The sequence below is a fragment of the Loxodonta africana genome, chromosome 4, assembly GCF_030014295.1.
Source record: "Loxodonta africana isolate mLoxAfr1 chromosome 4, mLoxAfr1.hap2, whole genome shotgun sequence".
NCBI classification, from domain to species: Eukaryota; Metazoa; Chordata; class Mammalia; order Proboscidea; family Elephantidae; genus Loxodonta; species Loxodonta africana.
This window is the reverse complement of record NC_087345.1, coordinates 36,742,565-36,770,256: the sequence shown is the minus strand read 5'-3', so window position 1 is coordinate 36,770,256 and position 27,692 is coordinate 36,742,565. Positions and strand designations below refer to the sequence as shown.

Genomic DNA, 27,692 nt, shown 5'->3' with positions numbered 1-27,692 from the left:
CAAAGTACGGTGAAAGGATATAGCCCTGATGCACACCTTTCCTGATTTTAAACTGTGCAGGATTCCCTTGTTTTGTTCCAACAATTGCCTCACAGTCTATGTAAAGGTTCCTCATGAGAACAATTAAGCGTTTTGAAATTTCCATTCTTCGTAGTGTTATCCATCTTTATTATGATTCACACAGTTGAATGCCTTTACATAGTCAATAAAACACAGATAAACATCTTTCTGGTATGCTCTGCTTTCAGCCAAGATCCATCTGACATCAGCAATGATACCCCTCCTTCCAAATTCTCTTCTGAATCTGGCCTGAATTTCTGGCAGTTCCCAGTCAATGTAGTGCTCCAACCCCCATAAAGGTTACAGCCTTGGAAACTCTATGTGGCAGTTCTACCCTGCGCTATAAGGTTACTATGAAAAGGAATTGAACCTATGGTGACAGGTTTGGTTTGGTTTGGTTAAAGGTACAACCATATGCTGAATATGGTCTTTTAACCAAAACTCAGTTTCTTCATAAATAGATTCAATAAAACCTACTTCAAAAGGCTGCTGTACAGATTACATACATGTGAAAACATACCAGCTGCTAACATGTAAGAAGCATTCCATGAAAGTTACCTGAATGAATGAAATGCTCAATCAACAAACAGGGGGAGTTCAGAAGAGCAACCACACTGGAGGAGTGTCCGTGAAAATCTTACAAAAGAGACATTTGAGTTAGGCATTGAAGGATAAGTATTTTCACCACTGCAAGGGGCAGAGCAAAAAGCATGAGGATGCTGCCTTTTTTACCCTAGAAGTAACTGACACATAGAGGGCACCCAGGCTCACATTTCTAGCCCTGGCTTTTTTTTTTTTTTTTTACATTTACCTTGATCTCATCTCCGCATCTTCCTCGCAGAAGTGGATGGCAAAAAATGTATATTTTGTTGATAGTACCATCCTTCTCCCACTCAGGTTAAAATTTTTAAATATTCCTTTTTGATCATTCTGTTTACATCAGATACATCAAAGTAGATGCTCATTTTCTTTTCCCAATACCCCCCCCCACCTCCATTCTTTCCCATGTAGTCACACTCCCATCGACTCTATCTAGGATGCTGTCACTCATAGCAGTATTTTGCAAACTGCGTGATAAGAGCCACTGATGGGTGGGAAAATTAATTTAGTAGGTAATGACCAGAATTTTCTTAAAAAAAGAAAACAATAGAAAATATCAGCTCATTAGGTATAGAAAGGGTATGAATAGTTTCATGAAATCTTTATTTCCATTTTATATGTGTGTGTGTGCTGAATAATAGTACAAACTATATTTCTTTCTGTAGGGCATAGTCAAAAAAGTTTGAAAGCACAGTATACAACAATGGTTTTTTGGAAAGAATGGGGTGAGTCAAACATCCTTTTGGGAATCTAAGGTTTCCCTCAGAAAAACATAAGTAGGTACATATACACACAAGTACATTCACACTGCAAACAACAGCATATGTTAAATACTAAGGGGTTCATAAAACCTCCTCGTCCAAGAATCCCAACTTAACACATGGAGTAAAATTTCAGCTACTGCCAGAACTGAGCTTCCTGAATGTGTATTTAACATATACAACTCTATGCATATTAAAAGCCACTAGAAGGTAAGAAAGGAGCCCTGGTGGTACAATGGTTAAGTGCTTGGCTGCTAACCAAAAGGTTAGGCTGTTGGAACTGACCAGCTGCTCCTCTGCGGGAGAAAAGACTTGGAGATCTGCTAGGGTGAACACTTTGCTGTCCAACTGATTCCTAATAAGGTTTCCAAGGCTGTAATTTTTATGGGAGTAGACCTACATAACTTTTTCACATGGAGCAGCTCGTCAGTTTGAGCTGCTGCCCTTTCAGGTAGCAGCCAAGTGTTTAACTTTTGCACAACCAAGACTCCTCCGTAAAGATTACAGCTTAGAAAATCCTATGGGGCAGTTCTACTCTGCCCTACAGGGTCGATATGAGCAGGAATCGCTGGCACACAATAGAAAACAAGAACCATCTTTGTATCAGTACCTGGTAGAGTGCTTTGGCAAGTAGGTTCTCAGCATGTTTGCGGAACTGAATTACATCCTTATTTTCCTGCTTTGGAACCATCGGTGTCTTTTTAATGGCCAAAGAATAAGTCCTAACTCCTTGCCTTGGTATTCTTTCAGTATTTATTAAGCAACCACTACATGCCTGGCCCTGAGAAAACTATGGCGAACTCCTTTATAATTTGATTTCCTCATCTTCTCTCCTATCATTCCCAAGAGACGCCACCTATTCAGGTTAAAGTAAAAAAAAAAAAAAAAGATGTTACTTATTCCTCAATATATCGTTCCAATCTCCTACACTCCCTTCCCCACCCCAGCTCAGTTCAAATAGTTTTTACCCACTCTTGCCAGACTGGTCTAGTATTTACTGTGTACAGTAAGGTTGTTAACTAGGATTCATGAATAAACTCCTTTTTTTCTATTGTATGCAAAACTGTATGTGCACGTGCATTTTTCTAAGGAGGAGTCCACGGCTTTCAAAAAAAGATTTTTAAAGGTTGCCGAAGGATTTTGTGATTTGGAGTCCTGGTGGTATAGTGGTTAAGAGCTCATCTGCTAAACAAAAATAGGCCAACAGTTTGAATCCACCAGACACTCCTTGGAAACACTAAGGGGCAGTTCTACTCTGTCCTATGGGGTCGCTATGAGTCGAAATCGACTCCACAGCAATGTGTATGGAAAGAAAGTAAGGAATTGTATTTCTAATATTTATTAATTATCGTATGCTACTTCTTTTGTCTTTTTTTATATCCCAAAGGTAGGAATTAGGCTCTGCGGCAGACACACAGAAGTAGGTATTTCAGGAATTTTTGCTGCCGTTGGTTTGTGTCTTCCTTAAAAGCCCAAACTTACTGGAAACTGGAGGAACCCCCAAAACTATGGCCTCCTGACACACTGTTAACCCAGAACTGAAACCATTCCCGAAGCCCACTTTTCGGACAAAGATCTGACAGGACTATAAAACAAAAAATAATACGCGTGAGGAATGTGCTTCTTTTCTTAGTTCATTCAGATACATAAGACCAAATGGGCGGCTCCTGTCCAAACACAGGATGGAAAGTCATAAGAACTAGCCGAATGGACACGGGGCGGTGGGGGGGGGGGGGTCCTCACATTGGGAGGATTGCAACTAACGTCATAAAACAATATGTGTACAAATTTTTGTACGAAAAATTAACCTGAGCTGTAAACTTTCACCTAAAGCACAATAAAAAACAAAATACCTCAATTCCTATAAAATTGAAATGCCTCCACAAGGAATGATGAAATTAGCAACATTTCGTGAAACCCCCCCCTTTTTTTAAGAATACAATATATTTTTCATAAGAATAAAATCTAAGTATCTTTTAGATCTACCAATCGGACATACAAAGTTGAAATACAATCTTCCTGTAACAACCAAGCACACAGCAAACACCGTTCAAAAACTTCAAGGTCAACAGCCTATTTACAACTTTCAGAGACGCAAAAACCCTAAAGGCTTTACTTTCAAGTCTTTTTTTTTTTTCCTTTTCCTTTCCAATTGTTTTATTACAGACTGACCTACTTACTGCAGGTTACAGGGCAATTCAGCAACATTTGTAATTCATGGAACGATATCTGTGCGAGCTGAAGACAGGGTTTATTAACAAAAGCTACTGGGTGCTCGGACATGCAAAAGACACAGGTCCAAAGGCAGCGGCGACACTCTCCCCCTTCAAAATAAAATAAAAGTGAAAGTTGCGGGCGTTGTTCCGTCAGTCACTTGTATGCACCAAAATCTGAGAGTCCCTAGGTGACAAGGGTTCAGGCCTCTGCCAGCGGCCACTCGAAGAAAGGGTCAGCCTCTCCCACGTCGGACCGCTCCCCGCGCCTCTAAGTCCCGCCAGCCGCCACGCGCCCTACAGGCCCGGCCACGGCGCGCGGCCCCCTGGGGAGGGGGAAGCGGCAGCAGCGCCGAGACGGAAGCTTTTCCTGTAGGTGAAAGGTCAGAGGCGCCGCAGGAGGCGCGGCGGGAGAGGCGGCCGTGCGCACCGAGCAGCTCGCTGACTACCTCCCGCGCCCCGCTGTGCCGCCCTCACGAGGACCCGCGTCCCCGCGCCGGTCACTCTTGGAGCCCCGCACACTCGGCCCCGCCGTTCCGGCCACTCTCCGTTCTTCCTCCCAACCCCACCTGAGCAGCCCACCGCGGCAGTGCCAGACGGGCCGGCCCTGCCGGCCGGAGCCTGCAGGCTGCGGGGGCGTCCTGCGGGTGCGTCCGTTGGCAGTTGGGTTAAAGGGACACTCTCGACCCCCACCCCTGGTGCGGCCGCTTTTCTCCCCACCGGCGCTTCTTACCCGCGGTTCTCCGCCGCGCTCGGTCCTGCTCCGGGCGTAGACCCGACAGCCCCGCTGCGGCGGATGCTGGGGAGTTCCGGGAGGAGACAGGTTGGAGAAAGGTGGGGAGTAAGAGGACCCAGGGAGCGGGAGGAGGGAGCTTTGAGTTTGTGTATTTCGGGGGGGGGTCAGAGTTCGTGACCCCTCCCTCGGCTCCTTGGTGCGCGCTCCCGCCCGCGCCTGCGCATTAACGGTGTGGAGGAGCCGCGAGAGGGGGGCGTGACGTTCTCTGTTGGGAGGGTGGGGAGGAGGGATGAGAGGAACCCAGCCGCGGTTTTGAAAGTCGCCTGCCCCCTGTCGGCTCGGAGGGACAATGGCCGAGAGCTGTGTGTCCCCATCAGGTACTTTTAGGAGTATGGTGTTTGTCAAAAGGAAGTTTTGAGTCAACGTCTCAGATTTGAATAATAAAAATAAAACATAACCCAATTGTTTTTAGGCAATTCGGTTTCTAATTTGTGCCAAACAACTCTAGGGTTTATTAGAGGATTAACAAGATCCCAGTCAAGTATTTAAAATTTCCTTATTTAAATATAAACGAGCCGAGGCAGAATGATATATCGTAAGGCAAGGTTTTTATTTACCAATTATTGTGAGTAAATAATGGAGATGTGATTAAATGGAGCAAGAATATAATCACTAGAATGTAAGCTCCCTGAAGGCTGGTTTTTACCTGCTTTGTCAGTGGTGTATCCTCATGCACTAGGACAATGCCTGATGGTAAATAAAGATGTTAAAGGGCACTGACAGAACATCACTTTCTGATGGTGGCCACCTGAGACAGCAAAGTGTGTGGTAGGAGCAGTTGCCCTGTATGCAAAGTACTGTGTGGTTTAGACTTTTAAGAGAAGGGATCCTCAGAATTTCCATTGTGTGGTGCGTAGGTCGTTGTTGTTGTCATCAAGTCGGTACTGACTCAGCGTCCCTGTGCACAACAGAACCAAACACTGCCCGGTCCTGCAACATTCTCACAGTTGTTGCTATGCTTGAGCCCATTATTACAGCCACAGTGTCAGTCCATCTTACTGAGGGTCAGCACTGTAGAAAAGCAGCTGCCGATTCAAGGCAGAAGCCCAAGTCAGGAAAAACAAATGTGCGTTTGGGAACCAGAACATCTCCTAGGTCATTTCCCTCTAGAACTATGCAACTGAACACATGGAAAAAGGACATGTGGCAAGTGGAAATATAATTCATGACTCATTCTCTGTAAAAGTCCACCTCTTACTTTTACCATCATTTGTTGTGTGTTTGATGGTTTTAAGGCAAAGTACTGCCTCAATCCTGCAATCTTTAAACTGGTCCCAAAGGAGAAAGCTAAGTACACTGTAGGTCAAATGGAAAAGTAATCTGAGACCTTTTCTCTATTCTCAGGGCACAGTATGCATATCTGTAGTGATGCGCAAGATTACCCCTTATCATCTAATTAATTCGCTTAAGTCACAGTAAGTTAACTTATTAAAACTTGGATGTAGAAGCCAATTTCGGAACATCATTTATGGGTGAAGGAGAGTTTTCCCTTCAGAAAAACCAAGAGGTCAGTGAGGTTCATCTTTAAATCTGTGACTCTAAAAGTTTTGGTTTAAAAGACATCACACAAGAAATAGATATTAAATTTATTTAATATAAATATACTTATTAACATTATTTACAATGCTAATTATTTATAAAGGATCTATTTCTATATGGACAATAAGAAACAGACTTACCACTTTAAAAAATGTTTCTAGAAATACATCATAAATCATTTAAAGAAACAACAGTATTTCAAGATTGTGTTCTTTCATGCCATAGGAACCCATATAAAAAACTGCCCCCCTTCATCTCTTCCCCTGTACCCAAAAAAGGAGCTTTTTGAAAATTTCTTACCTTAAAAAAAAATCCTACTAGAAAGTATTTGTCTCTTTTCTTAAAAGGGGAAAAGTCACAGATAAGATTTTTTGTTTAGAAAATGACTAAAAGTATCATAAGCTCCAGGATAATGTTTGTGTATTGCAGGCACTTTTTTCTTGAAAATCAGAAGCAACTGTATTGAGCAAATATAAGTGTCCACTTCATGCAAGGCACTCTGCCCTGGGCTGTAGAGGAATCTCCAATGAACAAGATACAGTTTCGGTTCTCAAGGGCAGAATGTGACAAGCACCATAAGAAAGTGTTTATGAACGAAGAGCCACGGGAGCACTGAGGAAGGAGACACTGGATCTACTCTGGAGGAACAGGGGAGAGAAGGCTAGGATCAACTGTCACAGAGGAGGCTTTCAAGTTGGGCACTCTTGGGAAAAGTGAGAATAAAGAAAACACTGTGAACAGAGAAGGGATGGATTAGGGTTGGCTGCAGGGTATGATACCTGAGGAAAAGTAATATATAAAGGTGAGACATGGTTTGGGGCAAACTGTAATAGAATTTGCATTCCATGCCAAGCCACCTGGAAGCCACTGAAGGTTGTAATAAAAAAAATATATAATAATAGCAGGAGATAAAACTAGATTATAGCTATGCTGTAGAAAGATAGCTCTGGCAGTGCTGAAAATGGGACCACATAAAGAAGGTATTGAGGTAAGAAGAAAAGTTACTGTAATCATTGGGAAGTAGTAACAGGGACTTGAGTCAGGGCCTATGCAGTAACAATAAAAGGGCAAAAAGATAAAAGGGCAAGGAGGATGGAAAGGATACAAGGATAACTGCAAAGAGCCTTGTTGAGACTTGGAGACAGATCCCAGAGCCCAGAATGATGCCTTTCCATTATGGGTGAAAATAAAAGAAGGAGATTTGAATGGGAAGGTGAGTTGAGATTTAGTCCTATAAAATTTAAAATGCTTGAGAAGGACTCGTGTAGCTATCCAACCCACCTGTTGCCGTCGAGTCAATTCCGACTCATAGTGACACTATAGGACAGAATAGAACAGCCCCATAGAGTTTCCCAGGAGAGCCTGGTAGATTCAAACTGTCAACCTTTTGGTTAGCAGCCATAGCACTTAACCACTACGCCACCAGGGTTTCCAGCTATCTAACAGGTAGTTGCAAATGTGGCCTTGTAGGATGGTGAAGAGTATAGGTTTAAGATCTAAGTAATAATGAGGGCATTTTGGGGCTGTTTGAGTTTTAATGACAAGACTTCTGTCCTCACTTTCTTCTACTTAAAGTGGGGGGAAGTGAGAATAAAGAAGAAAACAGTAAGAACAGAAAAGGATGGGTGAGGATTAGCTGGAGGGTATGATACCTGAGGAAAAGGGTTAAGATACCTGAGGAAATACTTAATATTTTCTCTTAAAAAGCACAGGGTAGTTACTATGAAAGAAACTGCTACATTAAATACAGTATCTGCTTTCAATTCTCTGGAAATCTCAGTAATTATATTTCACTACAATGGATCTGAAACTTTCCAAAAATTTAGCACAATGAAAGTATGCATTCAAGACATATCATATACTGATATTTACATTTTAACTAAATTACCAAATAGCAGGCTTTCCCCGTTTCCAGATATATTCTACCACCCATATAAACTTGGCTAACAAAATTATACTTTAAAGCTGTCATGCTCACTGTTATGGATTGAATTGTCCCCCCCTCCCCCGGCCAAAAAAAAGTGTATCAGTTTGACTTGATCATGATTCCCAGTATTGTGTGACTGTCTACCATTTTGTCATCTGATGTGATTTTCCTGTGTTGTAAATCCTACCTGTATGATTTTAGTGAGGCAGGATTAGAAGCAGTGATGTTAATGAGGCAGGACTCAATCTACAAGATTAGGTGGTGTTTTAAGTCAGTCTCTTTTGAGATACAAAAGGGGCGGGGGGGGACACCTCATACCAACAAGAAACAAGAGCCAGGAAAATAGCGTTGTTCTTTGGACCCAATGCCCCTGCATGGAGAAGGTCTGAGACCAGGGGAAGATTGATGACAAGGACCTTCCTCCAGAGCTAACAGAGAGGAATGCCTTCCCCTGGAGCTGGCACCCTGAATTCGAACTTCTAGCCTCCTTCACTGTGACAGAATAAATTTTTCTTTGTTAAGGCCAACCACTTGTATGTCTGTTATGGTATCACTAGATAACTAAGACGCTCACTTAGTTGTTATATTACAGCGTTATATGAGTTAAGGGTTGGTCTGATGGTCTCATTTAAAGAAATGCTTCTAAATACTTAATCAAGATTTTGACTGAAGAAGAGAGAATGAGCAATGGTGGTTCCTCTATCTTGGGCAGCCAGAAGACAATAGCAGGATACTGGGTATATTAGGGAACACAGGCGAAGAGGACAGAGAGAGGTTCAGAAATGTGCGATGATGCCGAAGAGAACCTTTCTCATTTTTCCTAGGACTCTGGTGGGTCTTCTACAGCTGCTACAGCTAAAAAAGGAGCGCTGGTTGGGGATAAGCACAAAAAAATGCCAGCCTTAATCTAGTTCAACCTGGTGTTCCTTGTGTAGGTTACTCTAAGCATCCATTTCAGCTTAGCTTTATAACTGCTCTCTCTTATGAGTAAAAGGGGATACTTGTAAAAGAATTTGATGGAAGCACATCGATTAATGTACTAAATACAGTATTCCTAGGATTAAGGTACTGGTTATACTTTCCATTTACAGAATGCAGCACATATTTTTTTTTCTCTGAAGTGTTAACTATCAAGAGATTGATCAGTTTTAGTAAGTTATAAATGATTGATAAGGGGAGAAGTGTAATAATATTCCACATTTAAAACCTCTTTATTGGAGAAGAGGGCTATATGTTATAATTCTCAAAACCCTCCCAAGGGGCTAAGCTAAGAGCTAGTACAATCACATATGTGTTTCATATATAATTAAAGAGAATTACTAGAGGTTTCTTCTCTCTCAGTTTAAATTTAGAACTGGTTCTTGATTCAGCCAGTTGTTAGAAGATGAAATAGCCTGAATATTTTTTGAAAGTCTGAGGTTTAAGTCAAACCTTAGTCAGAAAGTAGAGAGCTCAAGGGGATGGGGAAGAATCCCAAATAACTTGTTGTGCCGAATGCTAGACCCACTGAATCAGAAAGAAATCATTTATGAGGTGTAACCTTAGTCTCCAAAAAGGAATCATTAAAAATTGCAGGGATGTTACCCCTGCATAAATAAGGATGGAAGCTTTATTTATGCTATCTTGAATAAGTCAGCTGCAAAGATATTTGTTTACCTACTTTAACAAAAGACTTAGGGGACAGCAGGTGACATTGTGTGTGATGTTGGAACAGGTGATTCCATGGCAAGAAACAGCCAGAAAAACTACAGCAGCAAACTCTAGATCTAGTAGGCACTCTGGTGCTACAGCAAACAGCATTCAAAAGGTTTCTGAAAGGCACTCAAGAATTCCCCTGGCCATCATAGGTATCACACTGATTTAGAAAACCTTTTATATAGAACTGTAAAGGAAAATTCTTGTACCCCTTAGTGAAATACTGAATGGGTAACCTTGCCTTTTTAGTTTATATTTAGTTTAAACTCGTTCAATAATAGTATAAACATCAGGAATGACTTTAATCATAGTGTTCATTCATTTTTCTTCTGCCAACCAATAATTTTATGTTTAAAAGATAGTTCATCTGTTAAACAATAAGTGCACCAGAACTATGAATATAAATCTTTCCTAATGAGGTACACTGTAAGCTGATTAAAGTATTACAGAATTTTTTTTTAATTACCAGGGAGGACATATCACAAAATGGTATAAAAATATTTTAAGAAATGAATACTATACAATTTCAGTTAATACTGGCAAAGAATTTGTGCTTTTCTGATATAGTAATTCCAGTTCATTTTTAAAATCACAATCCATTATAGGAAGTGTAACATTTTTTTAAGGTACAAATACCACCATTGACCTGGGCTCAGAACTCTTACTCACAATTGCAGGGAACATTGTTGACATAATGCTTGCCATATATATTTTTTTAAATAATACATTTATGTTTGTGTTGAGCTTGGTGGCTTTAAAAGCCCATATTGTTGTTTCTGTTGTTATGTGTCATTGAGTTGATTTTGTGACAAAGTACCACTGCCTCATACAGTTTTCTAGGCTGTAATCTTTACAGGAGCAGGTAGCCAGGTCTTTCTCCCACAGAGCCTTTTGGTTAGCAGCCGAATGCTTAACCGTTACTACCAGGGCTCTTTTTTTTAAAAGCCCACAGAGTTCTTTTTGTTCCTCTGCACATGAAAACATCCTCATTCCTACTCACAATACAGTTAAAAATACATTCAGTTTCTAGCCCTTTGCTATAATTCCTTGATGATACAACATTAACTCTGGCCAAGAGAGGTACATAAAAGTAGAAAAACTTCAGATAATTTACTGGAATTTCATTTCACAGTCACTGAGGTAGAAGATGGTCATGCATTTTTCCATTAAAAGATACAAAAATTCATCTAGTTTACTGTACTGATTCAAAGACATGCATTTTTTTCATCAATAGTTTCATAATATTCATCATTTTTGAACCAAGCACTGCATGGAAATTTGCCCTGTGATATGTGCTTTTTACTTACAAAGATTTACCACTGGTGAGAATGTTACAATGTAAGGTAGAAAAAACAGTGTGTACTGTGTCACAAATAGTTAATACAGTATACGATATGAAAATAAGTTTTCTGGTATCCAAAGAAAAAGTACTTTAGAATTCAGTGTGAGTCTCAGAAATAATTCTGACCATTAAGTAAACATCAAAATTTTAATAAATAACATAGATGGAACAATAAACATTTTAAAAAATTACCTTATACCTAACAAAATAATTTCTTATACTGGACAGTTTGGCTGGATTTATCTTGGCAATGTTTCATTTTATAAAATTTTTGTACTGCATTTACTCCATTCTGATGAAATTCCACCTATTGGAATCACAGAAGAGATGAAACTGATACTGCTACAATATTGTGCCTTCCTGGAATGCTTCTATCCACCTATTGATAAGAGAAATGGGTTAGATTTGTAAAATCCAATTGCTGAATATATATGAAGACAAAAGAGATAATAGCTGGGCCTGTGGTTACAGTTACCCTAACAGCATATTTAAGATCCTTCCTACAACAAACTAGAATTCTGTAGGTAATTTGGTCCACCACCACATGAAAGTATGTCTTTTATTTCTGTGAGGAATAAGAAAGGGGCTATTTCATGTAAAAACTCTATGAAGTCCTGATGCTCCCATTTAATTGGTTTTTGGAAGTGGATATATAGGAACATTAGCTTCGGTTCTTGTCTCCTCCTCTTAACTCTATCCACTAGAGTATACTACTAGGGCATCCCTAGTTCAGACCTATTCCAATATTTTCAAATAAAGGCAATTTGGCATCTAGTCCACTCCCAGTTGATCAAACATTTTGCATGCAATAAAAAAGCTTCTCAAAGTTTCATAGAAGCCTTTTCAAAATTCTTTCTTCTCAAAATAAAGTTTTATCCAACAATATGTTGTTGTTGTCAGGTGCCGCCAAGTCGATTCTGACTCATAGCCACCCTATGTACTACGGAATAAAACAGAAGTCCCTAGTAATATTATTGATTCCTTTTGAAATTTAACTTTCATATTTTTATATTCTAAAAGTAATATATGTTCACTGCTGAAAATTTATAAAATGTTAACATTTTGATATATATTCTTCTAGGATTTACCACCTCATATTCTCCTACTCCCCAGGTGTGTACATTTTTTTTAAAAAACAGCATCAACTGAACTAATTTTTTTCTTTTCTTACTGAAATATAATTTCTTACAATAATATTTTATATAAAGAAAAGAGTCCTAGAGACTATGAATATTTGAAATCACTCAGTTAATTAGCAATATCAGCTTATAACAGATTCAGCTCAAATTTCAGCCTAAATTTCAAGGGTAGAATTTTCAAAAAGTTTAATTTTAAATACAAATGTTATGTAAGTTGTACCATTAAAAAAAAAAAAAAAAATTTAAAAAAGCCCAGTGACTGAAAATATTCAGAAATCATATATTTGGAGTGAAAATATTTGGAAATCATGATAAAGGTTTTAATATCCAGAATATATAAAGAATCCTACAAGTCAACAACAGAGAGACGAAGTACCCAATTAAAAAATGGGCAAAGAACTTGAATGGACATTTCTCCAAAAGAGATATAGAATGGCCAATAAGTACATGAAAAGATGCTCGACATCATTAGTGATTCATGAATTGCAAATCAAAACCACAATGAGATACTACTTCACACCCATTAGGGTGATTATCATCAGAAGAATGGAAAATAACAAGTGTTGGTGAGGATATGGAAAAATTGGAACCCTCAAACATTGCTGGTGGATATTTAAGATGGTGCAGCCACTGTGGAAACAGTTTGGCAGTTCCTCAAAAAGTTACACACAGTAATATCATATAACCTAGCAATTCCACTCCTAGGTATAGACACTGAGGAACAGAGTTTTTAATTCTCAAGGAATCCAGATTTCTGGATTTCGTGGAGGTTGAGGTGACCACCCAAGCTATTGTTCTGAAATGATCTTTGAACCCCAAGATTTGAGAAAACTGGTCTGAAAGTCACTTTTAAGTCAAATAATAAAACCCATTGCTGTTGAGTCAATTCCAACTCATAGTGACCCTACAGGACAGAGTAGAAGTGTCCCATAGAATTTCCAAGGAGCAGCTGGTGGATTCAAACTGCTGACCGTTTATTGTTAGCAGCTTGAGCTCTTAACCAGTGTGCCACCAGGGGTCCAAGTCAAACAACAGTCCAGCTTAATTAATAAAAGAACATTTTGCTTTGGACAGTGTGCTCATTTACAGAATTACCCATGTGCAGTTTCAATAACAGAAACTCAAAAGGTCAGACTAGAGCTATGTTTTAGGGTAAATCAGCAATTATTTGAAGTGTTCTTCAAGGAAATACTGCATGTCCAGGATTATGTAAACACCATTATGGCCCTGTTTCCATGGCAATGTGTAACTACTAGCAATAAGCTAGAGTATAAAAACTCAAAACCAAACCCATTGCCATGGAGTCAATTCTGACTCATAGCGACTCTACAGGACACAGTAGAACAGCCCCACAGGGTTTCCAAGGAGCAGGTGGTGGATTCGAACTGCTGACCTTTTAGTTAGCAGCCAAGCTCTTAACCACTGCACCACCAAGGCTGGAGTATAAGAACCTGTAAAAGATTTTTCTTCTTTGGAACATTTTTGACATGCTAGTCAGAAATGTTGCCCCAATTTGCAAATTGTATATTAAATAAACTTCAGCCAATTTCTAATATTGGCTTAATATGATTTTTGTTTTAACAACCTGAAAGACTTGAAAGCAGGAATGCAAACATAGACTTGTACACCAATGTTCATTGCAGCATTATCCACAATATCTGAAAGGTGGAAACAACCTAATCATCTACCAAAAGTTAAATGGATGAACAAAATGTGGTATAGCCATACGATGGAATATTATTCAGTCATAGAAAGGAATGAAGTTCTAACACATGTTACAACATGAATGAAGTCTGAAAACATTGTTAAGTGAAATGAGCCAGACGAAAAAGGAGAAATATTGATCCCACTTATATGAAATATCTAGGACAAATATATACAAAGTAGATTAGTGGTTACCAGGGATGGGTGGTAGAGGGGAATGGGAAATTATTGATTAATGGGTGTTAAGTTCCTGCTTGGGATGATGAAAAATTTTTGGAGGCAAATAGTGGTGATGGTTGCATAATATTGTGAATATAGTTAATGTCACTGAATAGTACACTTAAAAATGGTTGATTCCGTTAAGGCTGATGGAAAAGAACATATCACTGAACTGTACATGTGAAGATTATTGAAATGGTAAATGTTTTGTTAGCTTTATAATTACCACAATTAAAAAAGAATGGTTGAAAAGGCAAATTGTATGTTATATGTGTATTTTACCACAGTAAAAAAAAGGTGAGGGTTCATTGACAATATGGATCATATGGACTTAGCCAGAAACCATAAAGACGTTTCACTGTGTCTTATGTCTAACTTTTTAATTTAGCTATCGTTTAGTAGTTTCATTAAATAAACGATTTGCTATACAGGTTAAAAGAAGAAAAGTCCCCAAATTGCTATATTTGCACATTTTAATAGCATCATGTGTTAAAAAAAAAAAAAAAGCAACTGCCTGATATTAATAATCTCAAAGAGCAATTTATAGATAAATTCCAAATTATAAGTAAGCTGATTTCCTTTATCCAACTACATTCATTTCTATTTTAAAGGCATTTCTGACTTGTCAACTTAATGACATAAGCTAAAGATGATGTATTTTGAAAAGCAACAATTTTATCAGTTTGATGATGAATATAATACAGATGAAAATTAAGAGAAAGATAACATCTGCCAGAATCTTAGGTCAATTATTATTTTGTCCAAGTAATTTTTACAGAAAAAGTTAAGTGACATAACTGAAAAGTATTCTTCAGTACCTCCAGAGTATTTATTTGGAGGAGCAACTATATTCTGCTGAATATTCTAACACACACTTAAAAAAAAAAAACCTTACAGAGTATAATATTGTACCTGGTTGATATTCAGGAATATAGGCAATTCTGATGTGTTAATTCTAACTGCCTTAAGAAACTGCAAACTTATTTACAGCAGTCCTTTTTATCTACATGCAAAATAACAAATTTTTCTACATTTTAACTCCATTGAGAAAACATGTACAGCTCTTGCTGAAACAAAAATGCCTATTTTGTAAGGCCAAAATAGAAATCAAATGAAAAAGAATGAATGGAACTGTTTTGTTCAGAAAGGACATCGACCCCCACAGAGATATGCACCTCTATGTTAAGCAATCCCATGACGTCTAAATAAATATTCTTGGAATTTTGAAGAGACCACTCAGCCTTTACCATCTAAAATGACATCCATTTCCTTCTGCTCAGGCAGCAACATGGGAGCCTCTTAATATGTTTGACCTTTTTGCCAAAGAAGTAAGTTAGCAAGCAGCTGTTTAAGCTCCTGCTGTTCCATGGCACAATTGAATCATTGGACTGCCAAAGTCCTGGAATGTTTCAAGGGAAGATCCTTACCCTCATTGAAGAAGGTCAAATACCTCAGTTCTCCTTCCTTTCAGCAGAGCGGTATCATGCTGCTTCCTCTGAGGTTATGCGTAGACAAACTCCTGGAAAAGACTGCCTGTTTTCTTTTCCCCTCTGCCTCCTGAAGATATTCCAGACACCCTTGCCTTGTTTTTAAAACAAATCTTCTCAAGAGTTTGAATAATATGTTAAATCTTTCTATATTGGAATTCTGATTTAAATTCTGAGTTGCCCCCATACCTTAACATAGGTCATTTTTAAATCAACCATGTAAAGGAATAGCTTGAAATCTCATGTATAGAAGAAAATATTTCTAAGTTACTTACTTCTGAGCTGAGTGAGCATCTTCTGCTTTGAATACATAAAATAACATGTTTTTGTGCAGTAACTGAAACACTTTAGACTCTGAATTCTCATCTTTGACTTGAGTGACAGTGAATCCTAATAAAGGTTGACTTTCCAAAGCTGCCACATCCTGATGTAAAAATACACAAAATGAAGATGGGTTTTTAGATTGGGACAAAAGTCAGATTTGAGAATGCTTGATCTATGCAGGTATGTAGCTCTAATTTCATAAAAAAAAAAATTCATATACATGCATATAAAATAATAAAAAACAATATTAATTTTTCATTTATTCAGCAATATTTATTGAGCCTCCCCCGCCCCCATCTACCCATGTGTCAGGCACTGTGCTAGATGGTTTGCAATGTGTTCACACTCACTGAATTTCTTATTTTTCACTATAACCCTGAGAGGCAGGTACTATATCACCTCCATTTCATGGATAGAGAAAATACAGCTCAAAAAGTAAGTAATTTACCCCAGGTTGTATAAAGAAAAAGCTTGGACCTGAGAGCAGTGGCTTTCACAGGATGCTGGAACACAGGGGGATGGGATAGCAGAAGTGGGTAGAATTACAGCAAACAGCCAGAAATTGTTTATAACCCAAACAGTGCCTATCTTATCTGTGCTTACGCCTGATCAATAGAATCTGGGGATCAAGGGAGTGCCACCCAAGAGAGCTTGATAAGAGAAAACCTTTGAGTTTTAATGAAGTAGTAAGTAATCACATAACAGCAAAAGTAGTAAAGTAGTTAGTAGTCACATAACAGCAAAAATACTTGCATTTTAATACTATGTAATATTAATACAGTTGAATAAGAGATCTCCAGGTACGAAGCAAGTCCACATGAAAAATAACAGCAGCAACAGCTCCCCCCTTCAAAAGCAAAGCAAAACAAAATATACACAAAACCAATGCATTTAAAAAATTGTCCTCTGATACTTTAAATTATTTCCAGTTGTCAGTACGAAACGAGATCCCAAAATCTTTAGATCTCAGGCCTTACCTCACTTGCAGCGTATGTATACAGCACTTTATTTTTTATGACAAACCACAAGTGTTTCCAAGGTTTTTTATTGCCCTTTGATCTGTACAAGTAGCCACTCATAGAAGAATCCTCTGTGTTTGCTGATACCTAGATAAGCAAGCCCAATACATAGCTTAGTGGTTTTCAGAAAAACAAGTTAAAATTAAAACATTTTTCATCATTAGGTACTGAAAGTAACAACCATAACAATAATGTAACGTTTCAGAATGAAATTTTATATTTTCAAAGTTGGCTACTATATAAACTGATGGTGCTATTATTTTTTATTATTAGTATGAACATAATAAACCCATCTGCTTAAGAGCAATCTTAGAATTTTACCTGGTTTAGCTGTGCTCGCATGTATGAGGTTGTGTATGTGTTTCTCTGTGGGTTTTTGTTTGTGTTTTCTGGGTTGCCAGGCGAAGAAAATGAAAGAATTCCAAAGGCCCAAACAAAGGTTTTTTGTTTTTTTTTTTTTTTTAAAGCTATATATTTGGGGACTGTACATATTGTCCATTGCTCTACTTATTGGAGGGTGTTAGGGAAAATCATCTAAACCTTTATTCCTGAGAAAGCTTTTCAGACTTAAAAAAATCGTATCAATAGAATAGGTCATCAAACATTCTATTATTAATACATGTGATTTTAAGGATCAGCCTTTGATTGCTAAATTTTGATCTGAAAGAAAAGAAGTGTAAGCGCTTGACTGCTAACTGAAAGGCTGGCAGTTCGAATCCACCAGCTGCTCTGCAGGAGAAAGATGTGGCTTGCATAAAGATCACACAGCCTTGGAAACACTAAGGGGCAGTACTTCTCTGTCCTATAGGGTCCTTATGAGTAGGAATCGACAGCAACAGGTTTTGTGTTTTGTTACATAAAAGGTTAAAAAAAATTGTCACTACACAAAAACATAGTATGTTTCTAATGATTATGACCTGGTAATTGAAAAAAAAATTTTTTTTAATGTAGGGTACATACGTAGATAGAAAACAAACTTACTTTGACCCTTATAGCACTTAGCTAGATATTATAATTCTAAAATGTTTACTTAAAACTAATCAGTTTAATGCTTTAGAATAACACTTAGACTATGTCTCCAAACTGGGCTGCCCCCATACTGGAGAAATAGGGAAGGAAACATTTGTTAAGAATCTGCTATTAAAAAAAAAAAAGAGCAGACTTACTGGTCTGACAGAGAATGAAGAAACCCAGAGAGTATGGCCCCCGGACACTCTCATAGCTCAGTAATGAAGTCACTCCTGAGGTTCACCCTTCAGCCAAAAATGAGACAGGCCCATAAAACAAAATGAGACTAAATGGGCACACCAGCCCAGGGGCAAGGACAAGAAGGCAGGAGGGGACACGAAAGCTGGTAATGGGGAACCCAGGTCGAGAAGGAGAGGGTGTTGATGTGTTGCCTTAGTAATTTGACAGACAGACTCTTCTAGTCACACTTTTGTATAATCCCTTCCTCTTAAGTGTGATCAGGACCTGTGACTTCCTTCTAGCCAACGGAATACGGTAAAGGTAATGGAATGTCACTCCCATGATTGTGTTGTTAGTTTCCATCGAGAAATCTCTGAGTCATGGCGACCCTTTGTTATATTAGATAAGACTCCACCTTGTTGCAGAATGGCTCTAGAGACTCTCTCCTTTGCTGGCTTTGAAGAAGTAAAGAGCCATGTTGAGAAGCCATGTGCAAGGAGCTGTGTGCAGCCTCTAGGAGCTGAGGATGACTACTGCTAACCACCAGCAAGAAGCCAGCGTCCTCAGTCTTACAATTGAAAGGAAATTAATTCTACCAACACAAATGAGCTTGGAAGTAGACCCTTCCTCAGTCAAGCCTCCAGATGACAACTCAACACTAGCTGACACCTGGATTCCATCCCAGCAGAGGACCCAGCTAAGTCATCCCTCAATTTCTGATCAACACAAACTATGATACTAAATTTGTGTTGTTTTAAGATGCTAAGTTTGTGGTAATTTGTTATACAGAAAAGAAAACTAATACAAGTGGGCTCAATGGATTATAAAAGTATATGTTTAATCATTAATGTGTGGACTGTATTAATTTCTTATAAATTTCATAAAAAGGATTATATATTGTTTAATGGAAGCCTTAAGATCTGGCATTAAACTGGAAAGAAAAACTAAGTGCAAGTAGATTTGGATAAAGACATACATCCTTGTGTTTAAGACTATCAAGTAATTTTTAACAAAACAACTAGAATATTTACATTTAAATGAGATTTTGCTTAAAATATAGCTACCTTGGGATACTACAGATTTACATGTTACTTCCATCGATCAAAATGTTTTGTATATTCCTCTCTGGGAATATTTTAGAGAGTTTATTAGCCATACAAGATCAATCAGGAGACTGAGAGTCATGGATGGTCCTGTTATCTTTTTAAGAATAAAATTGGTGTTAACCAGCCTAATCACCTGATTCACAAAATTTTTGTTCCATGATTTCACTAAAACAAATCAAATCAAAATCAAAACACACAATCTGCTATTACTGAAAGTAATACTGAGAGTACTGAGGCTCTGGATATAATTCTAAAAGAGAGGAGTTTCTAAAAATGTTTTGAACATTACCAGAATAAAAACATAGCTTCCCAAGGAAAATACTTTGACCCTTATAGCACTTAGCTAGATATTATAATTCTAAAATGTTTACTTAAAACTAATCAGTTTAATGCTTTAGAATAACACTTAGACTATGTCTCCAAACTGGGCTGCCCCGATACCGGAGAAATCAGGAAGGAAACATTTGTTAAGAATCTGCGATTAAAAAAAAAAAAAGAGCAGACTTACTGGTCTGACAGAGAATGAAGAAACCCCGAGAGTATGGCCCCCGGACACTCTCATAGCTCAGTAATGAAGTCACTCCTGAGATTCACCCTTCAGCCAAAAATGAGACAGGCCCATAAAACAAAATGAGACTAAATGGGCACACCAGCCCAGGGGCAAGGACAAGAAGGCAGGAAGGGACAGGAAAGCTGGTAATGGGGAACCCAAGTCGAGAAGGGGAGAGTGTTGACATGTTGTAGGGTTGGCAACCAATGTCACAAAACACTGTGTGTACTAATTGTTTAATGAGAAACTAGTTTGCTCTGTAAACCTTCATCTAAAGTACAATTAAAAAAAAAAAATTAAACAAGAACAACAAAAATCTGCTATAAGTTCAATCTGCCACTCTGTCACACTGTGGTGGCTTGCATGTTGCTGTGATGCTGGAAGTGAGCAGGGTCACCCATGGTGGACAGGTTTGAGCAGAGTTTCCAGACTAAGACAGACTATGAAGAGGGGCCTGGTGTCCTACTTCTAAAGAACAACCATAAGCTCAATATTTTCACATACAAAAAATTAGGCTCTGCCATACAAATTCCTGTCCCCTCCCCTCCCTCCTTCCCACTGTAGCCAGACTGATCTTTAAAAATGCAAATGTGAACGGGTCACTCTATTGTTAAAAACCCTCAATGGCTTCACAGCATCTTTAACAGGGTCTTCAGGAACCTATGTAAATCTGGTTCCTTCTACTTCTCAAAATACTGGTCGCCATTGAGTCTATTCTGACTCATGGTGACCCCATTCACATCTGTCAGAGTAGAATGTGCTCCATAGCGTTTTCAATGGGTAATTTTTCAGATGTACAATGCCAGACCTTTCTCAGGAGACGACTCTGGGTGGACTTGTACCTTCAACCTTTTGGTTAGCAGCTAAGTGCGTTAACAGTTTCCACTACCCAGGGACTACTACTTCTCGGTCCTGTAACAACACTGTATTCCTAAGGCTGCTTAAACAAATTACCACTAACTTGATGGGTAAAACAACACACATTTGTTGTCTTATAGTCAATACATCAGAAGTCCAACATGGGTCTCACTAGACTAAAATCAAGGTGTTGGAAGGGTACATTCCTTTCTGGAGGCTCTAGTAGAGAACCCATTTCCTTACTTTTTCCAGCTTCTAGAGTCCACCTGCTTTCCTCGACTCTTGACCCCCTCCTTCATTTTCAAAGCCAGCAATGTCATGCGAAGTCCTTCTCACGCTGCCATCTCTCTAGTTCTCACTTCCCATTCCTTCTTCCACTTCTAAGGACCTTTATGGTTGCCTTGGGTCCACTCATGTTATCTAGGATAATCTCCCTATTTTAAGGTCAGCTGATTAACAACCTTAATTCTCCTTTGCCATGTAACCTCACATATTCACAGGATTCAGGGACACAGACATTACTGGGGGGCCAATATTCTGCCTAAGACACCTAACATCTATTAAATATTTATTCTCAGTTGGGAAGTATATTCAACACTTACATGGATTATCTCATTTTTCCTACACAAGAACCCTCTGAAGCAGACACTGTTGTTACCCGCATTTTACAGATAAAGAAACTAAGCTAGACACAAAATGGCCAAGTGACTTGTTTATGGTTACAGACTCCCGGCAGTCTGACTGTAGAGGTGGGGCTCCTCATTCCCGCCCTGTCCTGATCTTCCTCCCCACGATTTGGCCTTCATTCACCTCCTGCCCATCTCAGTGCCTTTAAAAAAAACTACCTCCTCTGCTTGATCATCCTTCCCCACTGTTACCTCCTACTCATCCTCAACTCAAACATTACTTACTTCCTCAGGGAAATTTTCCCTGACCCCTCAAGACTAGATCAAATCCCTGTTCTTTCTCTTATTGCATTCATCATGATTTATAAGTAGTTTACTCATTTGTGAGTTAATTCTAATTCCCCAGTCTCTAAGCTCCAAGTGGACATATCTTTTTGCTCACTGTGGTGTCTTCAGTGTCCAGCACAGTACATGCATGGCATGCAGAGGTCACATAGTGATAGCTGAATGACATTCGCATTATCTCATCTTCCCAATGTAACTGAAAAGGTGTAAAGCAATGACTCTCAAAATTTAGCACCCACCAGAATCACTTGTTAAAAGTTTCTGATTCTGCAGACCTTGAGTGGGACCTGAGAATGTGCATTCCTAATAAGTTCCCAGGTGGTGCTCATGCTGCTACTCTGGGGTCATGCTTTGGGAACTAGTGCAGGAAAGGAAGAAATGGCTACAGTCAGGAAGTAGAGGTCCAAAAGCTGAAGGCCTGTTTGTGTGGTTGGGGAAGGTGTATGAAATGGGATTAGAGTTAGGATGAGTCTAGTCTAGACTGCAAAGAGTTCTATAACCAGTGCTGTGGGGTGTAGACTAAAGAGGGGAACAAATGGTGAGAATTATACTTAGAAACTCTGACATCACTGTGGAGAGGCAAAAAGTTACAGAGACCTGAGAATTAATTAATTGATTAAGAACCTCAAGTTCTGGATGTAGATTTAAATTCAGGAACTGAGCGATGGCAGGGATAATTCAAGGGTGCTCACTAAACTGGCTCAATTAGTTTCATAGGAAACTTGGCAAATAGAATTTTAAGTCCTATTCTTACTATTTCATAAAATTGGTTTTAAGTCACATCACACTATTTCAATTGCCATGATGGAATACACTCTGACTTTACATAAGAAATATGATGTTGGCCAGAATTATAGGTATTTGCTTCCACTTTCTGTGATAGAACACCTCCAACAGTAAACCAAAGAACCAAAATTAAAAACCCTATTTGGCTGGCCACTAACCTAGTACAGGTTAGCACATGTCAGTAAATACTTAAAAAGACTAATCAGAAAGGGAGTGGCCAGAAAGGCAGTGAGTGCAGTCTGCTCTCTGACAATTGCTGACCGGACACTTAGATGTGAGGAATTGGATAGGATATCAATGGTGTCTGTGGATTACGCCATTGACAGGGCTAACCGTGTAGGCTGTTACCACTTTTTAAATTTTCCCTTCAGTTTTAATGGGAAGACAAGCTACTATCAGTGATTTCACGCCTATATAACCAACTAATGCCTAACAAACCATGCAGATCAGTAAACGCTACCAAAATGTCCAAGATATTCTATAAAGTTCTTCCTTCTGATAAGGGGCCTCCTCAAAGTCATTTTTAAAAATTCACATCTGTACAAGTTAACTTTACTTCCCATTATTGCTATAAGATGTTCTCCAAACCTTCAGACTGCCATTTTCTAAATGACTCAGGTCATAAGGGAGACCAGGCAAGACTGTGAGGCATCAGCCACATCCAGCACCAGTATTAAAATTCATGCTTAATAGTGGTAGGAAATGACAGCTTCCTTTATAAATGAAAAACAATGTATTAGGAGTATGAATAATTCAGCCTCTATGAGGTTGCAAGCTTAACAGAAACACTTACTTCTTTGAGAGCAGCTGGGATTTTTTTCTGTTTTCTCCCTGATGGAATACTATGTAAGACTGATGATAAGGCACTTGAAGGAGATTTGTGATTTCCTGGAGATCCAATTTTAGGGGAGTGCTGGTGATCTAAAACAAATCAGGCACACTTATGTAGCCATTGGTAAGCATCCTGCAATTTGATTTAATGCAAATCAATAAACATTGTTGCATAATATATCCATGGAGGAATACTCAAGATACTGACAACTCTAATGGCCTCCAGTCAAGGAAAATGGATGGCTTGGAGGTGAGTGGGAGGAAGACCTCACTATCTATGGTTTTATGCTTTTCGACCTTTAAACCACATGATGAGATTTTGCATCTTTAGAATTCTGAAACGTGAATGAATGTACTAACTCAAAAAAATATGTTAAAAAGAAAACTTCCTTATTGATTTGGTTTTAAAAACCTAACAACAGTGCTTAGTGTCTAGATAGTAAAAAAAAAAAAAAAAAAAAAAATGTTACAATGAAAAAAGTGCTAGAAAAGGAGACGGGGACTCAGATGAGGAAGTAATTCTGACTGCAGAGGTTCAGGAAAAGCTGGGAAGAGAAGGTGATGTTTTAGTTGGTTATTAAGGTATAAGTAAGAGTTTGCCAGGCAAAAAGGAGAAAGAACATTCCAGGCAGAGAGCTTAATATGAGTAATGGCAGATGTGAAGTTATTTATTTGGCAAATGGGTAAATGTGCTGCAAAAGACCTCTTTAAAGTATTAAAAGGCAAAAATATCACTTTGAGGACTAAGGTGCACCTGGATCCAAGCCACGGTATCTTCAGTTGCCTCATACGCATGTGAAAGCTGGATGATGAATAAGGAAGACCAAAGAAGAATTAATTAATGCCTTTGAATTATGGTGTCAGCAAAGAATATTGAATATACCATGGACTGCCAAAAGAAAGAGCAAATCTGTTTTGGAAGAAGTACAGCCAGAATGCTCCTTAGAAGCAAGGATGGTAAGACTTGGTGTCACATACTTTGGACATGTTATCAGGAGGGATCAGTCCCTGGAGAAGGACATCATGCTTGGTAAGGTAGAGGGTCAGCGAAAAAGAGGAAGACCCTCAATGAGAGGGACTAACACAGTGGCTGCAACAATGGACTCAAACATAACAATTGTGAGGATGGTGCAGGACCAGGCAGTGTTTTATTCTGCTGTACATAGGGTTGCTTAAGTTGGAACCGACATGATTGCACATAACAATGGCATCTGCAGAATAATAAGGCTGGAAAAAAAGGCCAGATCTAAAAAACCTTAACTGTTGTTTAAAAATTAGGCAGTGGGAAACCAAAAGCTTTTGAAGCAGGGGAGTGTCTTAAACAGACTGAAGATTTAGAAAAATAAATCTGGCAATACCCAGGAGGAGTGATTTACAGCAGGAAAACCACTCAGTAAACTATAATAGTCCAGGCCAGAGATAATGAAAGTCTTCATCAGGGCTGAGATGGGGCAATCAAGACAAAGTCAGACCTTCAAAGATAAATTTGTCAAGATTCACTGATCAATTGGGTGTGTGTGAAGAGGGAGGGAGACTCAAAGATGAATTCTGCATGTTTGCAGCTTATACTGTATACCAGAGAGCAAAGGGAGGAACATAAAGCTGGCTAAGAAATAGATACATGGGTGTGTCTTCCAAGCAAATGTATACTTAGCAATCTATTAATCTATAAATGTATGGGTTCTGAAAGAGCATGCTGTCTAGTTTTATTCACTCAGACATTGCCACTTCCTATTGAAAAACTACTCTTCATAGAAATGGAGCATAATCATTTTAAAATCAGGTCCTATAGCCTTCAGGAATTTAATTATAGATCCTTTCCCAAAATATAGACCTGTACAGACAGTCCTGCTAGCTGCATCCACTTTAGAGATAGACTGGGGGCCCACAAATCATGAGTAAATGTACATGATACGTCATTTTGTATTTGGTTAAAGAGTTGCGCTAGAATTAGGCTAACAAATTGCCACCTAGTATATTTCCATAGAGAACTGATTTACGGACAGTTCCCTTTCAAATATCTTAAGCATTTCATCCTGTAATGGCATGTCTACAATTAATTTTCTTAACAAAACCTTATTTCACAGAGTAAAAATAAACTTCATTCCAATTTCTCTTGGGATTAAGAGTTAAGAAAGCTTTGTACTCATTTTGAGGCCGATAAAAAAAAAAACTTTTTTTTTTTTTTTTAACACCAATCATATTGCCAACATGCAGTGATACTTCTAAAAGGTTGTTTTGAAAGCATCTGGGGAATAAAGGAATTTTTGTTAAATCTTTTGCTTATTTATTACCTAATTTCTGCAGTTCTTGGAAACAATGTTCACATACTCTTGCTGGTTGATTTTTCAGGTAATCTAAACCATACTTATTCGATGAACAAGCTTGACATACAATCTGAAACACACATTAGAATTATTTCAATTAGAATATCCTTTGTGTCCAAACCATAAGAAATGATGCAATTTATCATGCTGTCTACTTTTTGAAATGTTTTCACAGTCATTCAATCTCAATCTTCCTAACAACTCTAGGGAGCTCAGGCATGTAGTGACCTAACACACAGTACTGCCTTTGAAAGACGAGGAGACCACAGATTATTACTGAGTACTTACTAAATGAAATTGAATACTACATGAGTTACTGTATGTAAAATGTTTAGAATAGTGTCAGCCTGAGTAAGGCCTGTGTTAGCTGTACTCAGCAGCAGCACTGTCACCATCATTATCCCTGCTGCAACCACCACCTCTGCTGCTCCTTTACCAAGTGTCCTCCTCTGTATTAGATGCTCTTTATATAGGACCTCGTTTCCTCTTTACAGGACTCTCTGATGTAGCTGTTACTATGCTTATTTTAACTAATGCAGTCAGAAGGCTTAGAAACGTTACTGATAACTTCCACACTGAAAGTTCCCCCTACTAAATACTTGGTCACCTAGAAAAATGCAGTTTTAGTATACTGCAGCACGTGAGAACCGAAGCCAATGAGACCGCCTCATTTTCCCAGGTTTCACAAGTTTTCCGCCTTTGACAGGGTGTAGTCTTACCACTTTTCTATCGCTTGTTTTAGTGGGAAATATTTGAGTTTTCCTTCTCTGACAGGTTTCTGCCTTACACAGGTTCTGGCTTTCACAGGTTTGGCTGTAATTAGCTGTGCAGAAATGTGAGGGTCTATTTAACTGTAGATTCGTTAGTATTTTTTAATGAAAGTTTCTATTACTGACATTCTAAAGTAACCTTTAGATGGGAGGGGGTGAGTTCCCCAAAAGATTTTTCCCCCTAAGTATGTAGGGAAAACACTATCCATGATTCAGATCCGTATTCTTCTTTCCTTCCTTCCTTTTCCTCTCCCCCACCCCCTCTCTCTTCCATTCTGGCAATGGTGGATGAGGGGAATATGCTAGCTCACTATGTACAGCCTGGAAATATTAAAAATCACAAGGGAGATGGGTGTTATCCTCCCCAACCTTTCCGCAGGCCCGGCAATGGTGTCGTCTCCAGGTCAGAGTGAATTCACTTGTGCAGATCATACACATTGTGACTCTGGTATCAGGAATCCAGATGGGAGCCTTTGATCCAAGGGGACTAACTTCCTCTTTATTTTCTGAGTCAGCCTGAGGAAGGAGAATGACACAGTCTGATTATCTCCATGCACATTGCCTGCTATAGAATCAGGCCTTTTTATTCGACAATGGAGTGTCACAGTGCTGCTGGTATCATGAAGGATGTGGGATGAAGTATGGGCTGTGATTTTTTTCATGTTGTCAGGAAATTAAGATTAGCCACATTCTAAAAATCCTCTAATATAAAATTAACTTAAGAAGATGTCTGTGGTCATGGGATGACAACTGATTATTGTCTTTTTTAAACTATTTTGTATTTTCAAAATTTTCTACGACGAGGTTTTATGACTTGAAGAAAACATCCATATGCTATCTGCTATCAGAGGCTTGCGGTTAGAAATTAATAGCAGGATAAATATTTAATTCTGAAATTACATACACGCCTCCAATCCGTCTGTAAACTTATGTTGATTTTTAACACCCCACTGGGGGGAAAAAAACTTTTTTAAAGTAAAAACTGTTTAAAATGCACTGGAAGAAAAAAGACAGCAAAGATAATACCTCATCAAGACTCCTACTAGGACAGAATGTGATTCTTTTCTTGGCATACTCTTCTATGGACTTGGAAATTGCTTCTAGCCATTCATCCCTTTCTGTGGCAGAGCTGTTGGGGGCAAAAGAAGGTTCCATCAACCAGATGTCAGCTTTTGTTCTTTGCCTTCTTCTTATTTCTTTTCTTTCTCCCACGGCAACAGATTCTACCACCCTCCAATGACACTGTCACAGGCAGTAACTCTGAAGTTTGTTTATATGCACAAATAATCATATGGGCATTATAACCCTTGACATTTTAGCAAATAAAACGCATTATTTTTCCTTCCAAAAGTATTGCTTTCTAGTAAATGGCTTTTGAAGTTACTGCTAAATTTAAAAAACATTTTATAGTTCAGTTTAAGGGATAGTCATACAATGAATAGCCATGATTATTATAAAATCAAGGCGTTTCCTAAGACAT

At 38.6% G+C, this 27,692-nt stretch overlaps 2 protein-coding genes across 10 annotated transcripts in view; both read right to left on the bottom strand.

The window, feature by feature from the left end:
- Positions 1 to 4,635, bottom strand: part of NR2C1 (nuclear receptor subfamily 2 group C member 1) — a 61,830-nt gene extending 57,195 nt beyond the window's left edge. The window contains exons 1-4 of one of the 6 annotated variants that reach the window (XM_023559764.2): positions 4,368 to 4,634; positions 3,594 to 3,745; positions 2,032 to 2,277; positions 619 to 696 (exon numbers count right to left, since the gene is read on the bottom strand). The gene's annotated coding sequence lies outside the window, so the exon portion shown is untranslated. Of the gene's footprint in view, positions 1 to 618; positions 697 to 2,031; positions 2,278 to 3,593; positions 3,957 to 4,367 lie in introns of those variants that run through there. The other 5 variants (XM_023559791.2, XM_010599366.3, XM_023559783.2 and 2 more) reach the window with 5 other exon arrangements.
- A 309-nt stretch (positions 4,636 to 4,944) lies between these two features.
- FGD6 (FYVE, RhoGEF and PH domain containing 6) overlaps positions 4,945 to 27,692 on the bottom strand; it is a 143,961-nt gene continuing 121,213 nt past the window's right edge. For 3 of the 4 annotated variants that reach the window (XM_064283720.1, XM_064283719.1, XM_003405266.4), the window contains 7 exons: positions 27,239 to 27,341; positions 26,582 to 26,728; positions 25,410 to 25,512; positions 23,078 to 23,205; positions 16,784 to 16,912; positions 15,758 to 15,906; positions 4,945 to 11,312 (listed from right to left, as the gene is read on the bottom strand). In XM_064283720.1, coding sequence (XP_064139790.1) covers positions 11,276 to 11,312; positions 15,758 to 15,906; positions 16,784 to 16,912; positions 23,078 to 23,205; positions 25,410 to 25,512; positions 26,582 to 26,728; positions 27,239 to 27,341 — 796 coding nt within the window. In that variant the 3' untranslated portion in view covers positions 4,945 to 11,275. The remainder of the gene's footprint in view (positions 11,313 to 15,757; positions 15,907 to 16,783; positions 16,913 to 23,077; positions 23,206 to 25,409; positions 25,513 to 26,581; positions 26,729 to 27,238; positions 27,342 to 27,692) is intronic. The other variant, XM_064283721.1, reaches the window with a different exon arrangement.